The 8468-nt window shown below is 41.9% G+C and overlaps 1 protein-coding gene across 1 annotated transcript; it reads right to left on the reverse strand.

Annotated features, from left to right (window-relative positions):
- Positions 1–1700: 1700 nt before the first annotated feature.
- On the reverse strand, positions 1701–8006 carry sid4 (secreted immunoglobulin domain 4). Its single transcript, XM_086211003.1, has 8 exons — positions 7857–8006; positions 7207–7344; positions 6990–7124; positions 6627–6799; positions 6366–6552; positions 6100–6279; positions 5115–5378; positions 1701–5024 (listed from the first exon to the last, which is right to left on the reverse strand). The coding sequence occupies exons 1-8, from the start codon at positions 7954–7956 to the stop codon at positions 5020–5022; spliced, it is 1182 nt and encodes a 393-aa protein (XP_086067129.1). The 5' UTR covers positions 7957–8006; the 3' UTR covers positions 1701–5019.
- Between the last annotated feature and the right edge of the window lie 462 nt (positions 8007–8468).

Raw genomic sequence — 8468 nt, forward strand, 5'->3', positions numbered from 1 at the left:
GGTCCTGCCTTCTGCCAAATGTCTTGTGTCCCCACAATGTGAGTAATATGTGTTCACACACAGAGGGACGGACACAGGATCTTTCCATATGGAAACAGAGAGCAGAGGATGGATCCTATTGCTGTTTACATCCAGTTCAGCACAGAAAGAAAAACACCAGATTTTCAGTTTTTGGAGAAAAAAATTCTTTCCACTTGTTTTTAGCCAACACTGAAATCCCTTTATAGAATTTGCCATCCGAGCAAGCTCCCAGTTGAAACTACAATAAAAACAGATTTTAGTATGCATCACGTAGCATCCATTAGCATCAAATTGAGTCCTTTCACTTCTCGTGGGTTTGTCGTTGACACAGTGTCACCGTGACGCATTTGTAATCTAGTATTTTACCAGTTTTCTTGCAAATGCAAGCTTGTAGCTAAAATTGTTAGTAATGTTACTTAAAAACTACACTCGGACAATTTAGCCTTGATGTTTTGCATTGGGCGCCAATGGCTGTGGCATTTGTGTTTTTATACACCTGTAACAATGTGCCCAGAAGAAGACACAAATGCACATGTTCCTACAGCATGTTGTAACATGAACTCAGAGCAGAGCTGTCCCGGCATGAAATCAAGGGGCTGGAGAACAACACACACATTAGGCATGTGTGTGACTTCACACTCTACTCCACACATCCATATAAAACTAGTTCTTTCAATGGCAAAATGTATTTTTCCTGAAATCTATGTGACATCCCCAGTCTAGGGGAAACCTCGGCATAACGTGTTTAGAGCCCCGCTCTTCCCAAGCCCAAGACTGGTCAGCCCAACAACCCTCAGAGTTCACCATAGCAGTTTATTCTTGCAGAACTTCAGAGATTAGCAAGGCCCAAAACAACAAACAAAAGCAAACTAAACCCCCTCCCTAAACTTCCCTATCAAAAAAATAAAATAGAAACAAAAGACAAAACATAACCTAAATCTTCAACAAGAAAACAGGAGACAAAGGTTCACACAAAGGAAAAGGTCTTCTCATTCCTACTAGTTAAACTGCTGTCTAATGTTTGTGCAACTATTTACAAGGTACAGTGACTAACATTTAATAGAAAAGAACAGGTCTAGCAGACCTGACTGACATTAAATCTGTAGCATCTTATTTCTGAGATACACTGCTAACACACACACACACACACTAGGATCAACAGGGTGGGCTTCCAGTGTTGGTCATGGGAGAGAGAGTTAGTGCTGGAGTCGGTGTCAGCTTTGTTTTAAATCATCAGCTTCAGCCAATCAGCCATCCACTGTCCCTGCACTCAGGCCAATCACAGGGCACCACCTGCACGCAATCAGACATGCACATGCACTAGAAGGGTGAGGAAGAGAGAGAGAGAGCGAGAGAGAGCGGTTATTGCGCAAATTATGAACACAAATGACCAGCAGGAGCAAAAAAATCCCAATAATGACCACTGGCCATAATAACAAATAAAGATGAATTTCGTATTTAGCTCCTTTAAATACTTGAAAATGACGAGATTTTTTTATTTTAGAGTCAGATACTGTAGATAGCTGGAACTACTTTCCTGACCAGGTACAGTGATTTGATACAACTTCAGAGTGCAACTAAAAATAGCAGATGTGCAAAACGATTGACTTGTAAAATAAAATTTCAATAGCTCCTTTTCTTTCAGTTTTGTGTTTATTGACATGTTGCAATCAAATAGTAAACCTCTTTTTATTTATTTTAACAATTTTTTCAACACAATGTACAGAATACTTACATTTTGAAAAACTTTTTTTTTTAAGAAGTATATATTTCAGATTTCAGTCCAATTAAACAACATGTTGTGGGGTATAACATGACACACAGTGAAGAGTGTTCCTGAATGCCTCACTCTTGCCACTCCTTTCTACTGCATATTGTGTACCTGCTGCTCACACTGTGGTGGTTTTGTTGTGCACAAGGGTCACAGCCGAGGCAGGTTTCACTTTTTTTGGTAGAAAATCACAGGGCCTACTTCAGAAGGTGTGAAAGGAACACGGCTTGCAATGCAGAAACAAATGCACAGTGAAAGCACGTGTGCACCACATGAGGTGCAGATGGCTTATGTGTTTTTTCATTTTACATGTGTCAGCAAAGGCGACATGATCACAGGATGTACCGCTTCTAGTTTTTTTTTTTTTTTAAGTTGTCCTGTAAGCAGTGGCGACAACATCATCACAGCCCGATGGAGCTGACTGACCTTCAGGGCCATTCCTCCAATTGTTGCCCCAGACAACAATTACTCTCCTTCATGACTTAATAGAACATTGTGGTTTTTAAGATGACGAAAGTTCAAGTCCAAAACACATCAAACTAGGACAAACACTCATCTCAGACAGTGTGCGGGGACTGTGATAGTCTCTTTAACATATCAGTGACAGGAAGGGGAAGTGACCCGATTCTTCATCAATAAAAAGATTTCTCATAGATTCTGAGAGGGTTCCATGTCACAGTCTACCGAAGAAGGAACACAGAACCCCAATTCATGTCATGGAATAGCAATCAAAGTCACGAAAATTAACATGAGAGTTAATTCGATTCGCGTAACATTACAAAACAACTGCCAGCTGATGGAAGCGGTGAAAGTGAAACGAAACGGCGCAGCTGGGGAACATAAAGACAAACAAGAACAAACATTGTGCAACCCTTGCAAAATACCCAAATACACCTAGAGATGTAACATACTGTATCTATTGATGAAACCGGACTGCAAATGTGAAAGAAGATAGTGTTTCACAAGAAGAAAAGCAAAGAAAGGGAGAAGAGTCAGAAAAGTCAACATTTTCTGTGAATTTATCGCATATTTTATTTTTGTCTCATCTTGTGATCCCCCAGATTTCAACTGTTGTGAGAGATCCTGACCAGTCTTTTTTAGGAATAGATTACTTGACTGTCATAAATCAGGGCTTAGCTTAACATCTAAATATTATTATTATAGGGAAAATTCTTGAATGGAATGCATACACTTCCCCAGTGAAGTCTTGGGCACATCCCTTCCTGCATTGCCATGGAAGGACAAGCCTCTCCCTCTTCTCGCTGTGTATTCCAGTCTTGCCGCTGATTTATTTGAAATGATTTGTTGAGGCAAATCTTTACAAGTTCCTCTTTCACCAGTTAGAAACTGATAGATAATGAGTTCAGATAAGACTTAGAAGGCAATAATGAGATATTATGTGTTGTAGTATCCCCTTATCGGCCTGCAACTCTGCAGTCTAAACTTGCCTCTGTAAACTGTTGCAGAGTTCGCTGGGTGGAAACCATAGCGACCGACATCACAAGCCGCACTCTTTCACCTAGCACTTCCTGTGTGAGGGAATGCTCACATCATTAAGTAGTACTACTAGTGCTATGATTCTGTAAAGTACGTGTGTGTGTGTATGCATCCTTTTTCTAGAAGGTCGTCTGGTCTGAACTGAGTTGTTTGTATCAGACTCAATTAGAGAGCATACGTCTGGTTTACATTTATACAATACAGAGGAATCCGAGGCAACGAATTAGCTTCCTCTCTGGCACTGACTCCCTTTTTTTCCTTTCTTTTCCAGCACTCTTTCTCACACTGAATTAAAAGTATACATTTCTATTGCCGCCCAGCTCGGCCCGACTGTGACTGGCAGGGGGATGGTGGAAGTGACAGAGGACAGATGTTTCCCTGCTTTGAAGATGCTTGTAAAGTGGAGGGGGGGACGAGTGGAAAGCCTTTTTCCTGGAGGAGGTTGGGTGTTTTAAGAGAGGCCACAATCACACACAGACACACAAAGCAGACACGGGCTGCGTTTTGGCAGCAGCACTGGAAATGGCTGCTCTCCCTCCAACTGCAGCCGCAAATCTTACATGGCAAGCTAACACTTAATTAAAGCTGATCTGCTTTAAATTCCGTGTAACGGTTCATCCAGCAGCAAGATGTTTGTCTGGTCAAACTGAACTTTGCCTGCTGAAGTTTACTCTTCATATCTACTCAGTATTAACATTTTTCATTAAGCCTGAAGATTAATTTATAAACAGTAGTTTGACTGAGTCTGTCCTTCCAGTTATAAAAAAGTTCTTAAAGTTCTTTTTCTTTGGCCTGAAGGCACCACTCAAAGCTAAACGTTGCCATCATGTGGCTAAAGATAAGAGATCAGATATTAGCTCAAATTTATTTTTTTTCAATTTTTTTCAATTTATTACCTCTCCTAATATCTCATTGTTCTTCACACATATGAAACATGTTCTTTTGCCGAGCTTACAAAATTCCAAAATATCATGAAGGAATCCTGTTAAGTTTCACTGTATGTTATTAGAATCAATAGCAGACGTAACATGGGTCTCAGTACCAGAGGGTTCTGTGGTTTTTAGAGCTCGCATTGTGGGCCATGGCAGAGCAACTTATGCTTCTACTTGTACAGTAGGAGAAATTAAAATGTAATAGTAAAGACACTTGCACACAAAAGCTTAGTTTTTTTAAAAATGTTCATGAAATATCTATTGATATTAGATTTGCTTAATCAGGGAAAGGCTGAGATCAAGAGGAAATAAAAGAAAAGACATTAAAGGCCATCCTCTGCCCTTCTACCCAAACCTTCCTGTAGCCAAAAACTCCCTTAAAACAATGTTATTAACTTAGATACAATTCAGTTTGAGACAACTTTTGTCAATTTATTTTAATGAATATTGCTGAAACACTTTTTAAATGTGTTTTTTTTTATTGTATTCGTATTTGGTGGCATAATAAAAGCTTTTTTCACCGGATTCCCTTCTTTCATCACTAAAAGTGCAACAGTTGCTCAATGACGTGAAGGGAGGGAGGAGAATGTGTCCCAGGGGAACTCCCACACACACTGTTGGTAATCGGTCTGTACAGACTGTCTCCAGAGAGGATACATGGCACAGGAGCAGAAACAGAAACCGTGTCTTGTTTTCTACAAAGGGGACCTGCTACTACCAGTTTGAGCATTTTGAAGGCAACAGTCCAGGCTTGCAGGAGCTCTGTATAAATGTGAGGCGTGATGTAGCCATGCTGACTTAGGCTGTGAAGTGAGCACAGAAACACAAAAAAAATAATCAAAAATACGAAACATGAGGTGAATTAGTGCCTTTCCGAACTCACACCAGCTCACCTTTTATGGTGACTCTGGCTTGTGCCTCACTGGAGCCGATGTGATTGGTGGCTACGCACTTGTATGTTCCGCTGTCACTCAGTTTAACCTGAGCTATGAGAAATTTTCCATCATTTGTCGTTGTGGCTCCCGCAGGTAGGTTCCTGCCGACCCGGCTCCACTCGTACCGCAGCGGATGAGAGCCGTGAGCAAGACACTGCAGGAGCAGTGCGTCACCAGGCTGGAGCCTCACCTTGTCAGGCAGGCAGGTGGCATACGGCGGAGCTGCAGGGAGGGGGAGAGCGTTACTGTCATAAGAGGGGATGTGGATCTACAGAAGAGATTCTCAACCTTTACAACAAAACAATTTATGCCTCGTTTATTTGATTTTAATCTACTAAAAGTATTAATGAAATCCAATGCTGCCATTCTCTTTCATAGACGTGGGAACCTTGGAATTAAATAAATACTATAAAGCTAAATCACTAAATTTCATCCACAGTCCCTGGGTAGGAGAACCCATAGAAGAATTTGGGGATCGAATGTTAAAATTCCAACTTACAGGCTGTATAGAGATTTAACAAATCACACCATGTACAGCCACAGTGAATAAGTATTACATGATACAAACATTGGAAAGCTTCAAAGCTTTTTTGTTACTTGCCACATCACAAACTTTTGTTAGTTTGCCAGATTGAGCATCTCAAATAAATTGTTTGAAGATGGATTCTATAGAATTGATCATTCATTTCTAAAAATGTTTTCTATGAATTTTATACGGTTCAACACATACTTTCCACCGTATAATGAGGTTATGATCCTGCTTTACTAAAAAATAATTAAAAAAAAAAAAGAATTTCCCCATGAAAAGGCAGGTCCAACCGGAAAGCAATTTTCGATCCTTCAGAGGTTGCTCATGGCCCACCAATGGGCCCCAGCCCAGTGGTTGAGAAACACTGATCTGCAGTATCTATGTTTGTGATGTCATCTGCGTCTGTCCACTCACTCTCCACCTCCATCTGTGTGTACGCCTCACTGTAGCCATGGATGTTGGTTGCGTTGCATATGTACTGCCCTGAGTCTTGGCGTCCCACGCCGGTCAAAGTCAGAACCCCACCGACCATGGTGTGTTTCCATGGCAATGGTGCTCGTAGCTTGGACCATGTGATGGCAGGAGGTGGGGTACCTGGGGGGGCAGAAAGAGGAGAAGTGGATAAAAAACAAACTGTAAAAGTACATGAACTAGAAAGTGAGAGAAATCACACTTCTTACCGGTGGCCTGGCACTTCATGGTGACGGTCTGTCCCTCCACCACTGTCATCTCTGTCATGCTCACTGAAGCCACCGGTGCACCCGGCCCCCCTTCCACCGTGATCTCCACTTTGACCTCGGTCATGCCCTCATTGTTCTCAGCTTGGCAAATATACACACCTGAGTCCTCAGGACGCACCGCAGGCCACTGAGGGAGGACATCATGATGATGTCATCACCTCACAATGAAACACATCACTTAAAAGCATCATTATATTTTACCTCTATGGTGTTGGCATCATTCGTCTCCGCGGTAACCAGCTGCAGGGTGGAGCCCTCGCGTCTCCATGTCATGGTGGGCTTTGGCCTGCCTGTGGCGCGACACGCCACTGCCACATGGTCCCCGATCCTGACCTTCAGGGGCCCCACTGGTGTCAGCCGAACTTTAGGAGGATCTGAGGACACATGAATGCACACAGTGCTTCATAAAGTAAGTAAAACAAGACTTAATGCACATGCATACAAACCAATACAATGAGGAAATGACCTAAGAGACCTGTTTGAGGTTTGTAGGAGCCAAGAAAGAAAATTCTAGTGCTGTTCTTTAATTTACAGCTTGTTATTGTTTTGTGAAAACAAACTCACATTTGACATTGAGCACAGCTGCAGCAGTGCTGCGACCAGCAGGGCCGGTGGCCACACAGCGGTACTGGCCTTGGTTTCCAGAGCGAGCGCTCGCAATGGTCAGTACAGAGCCATCAGGACCAACCTTAACATTGTCTGGAGGGAAAAGTAGACTTCAGTAACCCATCACGCACCCCCAAACCCTCACTGGTTCGAACGATACTTAGAGATTCCTGACCTCCTAACGCTTGGTTATTGGCTCTCTTCCACTCAAGCTGAGTTGCTGGGGTGCCACCTGCCACTTGGCACCTGAAGCTGACGGACTCCCCCTCACGCACAGTAGCTGTCCGGGGCTGCACTGACACTTGACCAGCCACTGTGGACACATGCAAGAACATATGCACAAAGAACTCTGCGAACCTTTAGTCGGGTTGGGTAAAACAAACACCACAGCAGTACAAACAGTCTGCGCAAATACACACCTTGAACTGCTGATGACAAGGGAGAAAAAGGCCCCAAACTATAATGCAGGACTAAAAGTGGCATATATTCATTTTTAAAGAGCTGATTCAGACATTACAAAGAAATGATGGAGGTCATGCAGATTGTTTGCACTGAAAAATACATCTCTCTCTAGAACAGAAGCCCTGGAGCAGTTCAAGAGCTTCCTGCTAAAATGTTTGACTGAGAGGTCTCTGGATTATTTTACAGAGCAATTTGGACGTAGTCTCTAAAACAACACTGTGTGTTGATGAGGTCTGTATTTTCTGCACATCGCTGTGTAGATCACTTCTCTAGATTCACACCAATTCACACGGAACCCGTCTGATACATCTGTGGCGTTAAGGCAGGGTTTTCAACCTTGTATAATTAACTGATCATTATTACCTGACCACAAGAGAGAAAGCAGGATCAGAGCCCCAGGTGAAAAGTCCATGATGAATGGAGAACACTCTCTACCTCTGCTGCCTGTCTGTCTCTCTCTCATACAATCTGTGTCAACCTTTCACCCCTCACTAACCGCTCGGCCTTCCCTCCCCAAACATTGTCCACATGATTGTGAGCTTGTGATTAATTCAGCAGAAAATCTTGGGTGTGTAACTGACACTGGAGGGAAATCAGATTTACTCATGAGCTTTTATATATATATATATATATATATATATATATATATATATATATATATATATATATATATATATATATATATATATATATATATATGACAAAAGAAACAAAGCGAAAGTAAAAAGTTTTGACTTTGTCATTTCTCCAATGTCACACAAGGATATAGATTTAATCACTGTAGACTTCTCAGTTTTATTCTGCCTCAGTGTGTGTGTGTGTGTGTGTGTGTGTGTGTGAGCATAACATTTACTGATATTAACTAATTAAATGTGAGTCTCTCTCAAGGTTTCAGAGTAATGAAACCTGATGATATAAAACAGTTCTGGATTAACATTTCAGGATCAAACTGAACAGTTAGTCCATGGTAGTGCG

This window comes from Aulostomus chinensis, chromosome 8 (assembly GCF_037954235.1).
Source record: "Aulostomus chinensis isolate RoL2024-O1b breed Wild chromosome 8, RoL_Achi_v1.0, whole genome shotgun sequence".
In the NCBI taxonomy this organism is placed as follows: domain Eukaryota; kingdom Metazoa; phylum Chordata; class Actinopteri; order Syngnathiformes; family Aulostomidae; genus Aulostomus; species Aulostomus chinensis.

Coding starts and splice junctions, on each gene's coding strand:
- sid4 (XM_086211003.1), bottom strand. CDS start 7,956: ATGAGAGAGAGACAGACAGGCAGCAGAGGTAGAGAGTGTTCTCCATTC. Junction 7,345..7,856: donor GCTTTCTCTCTTGTGGTCAG/GTAATAATGATC, acceptor ATGTGTCCACAG/TGGCTGGTCAAGTGTCAGTG. Junction 6,280..6,365: donor CATGAAGTGCCAGGCCACCG/GTAAGAAGTGTG, acceptor CTGCCCCCCCAG/GTACCCCACCTCCTGCCATC.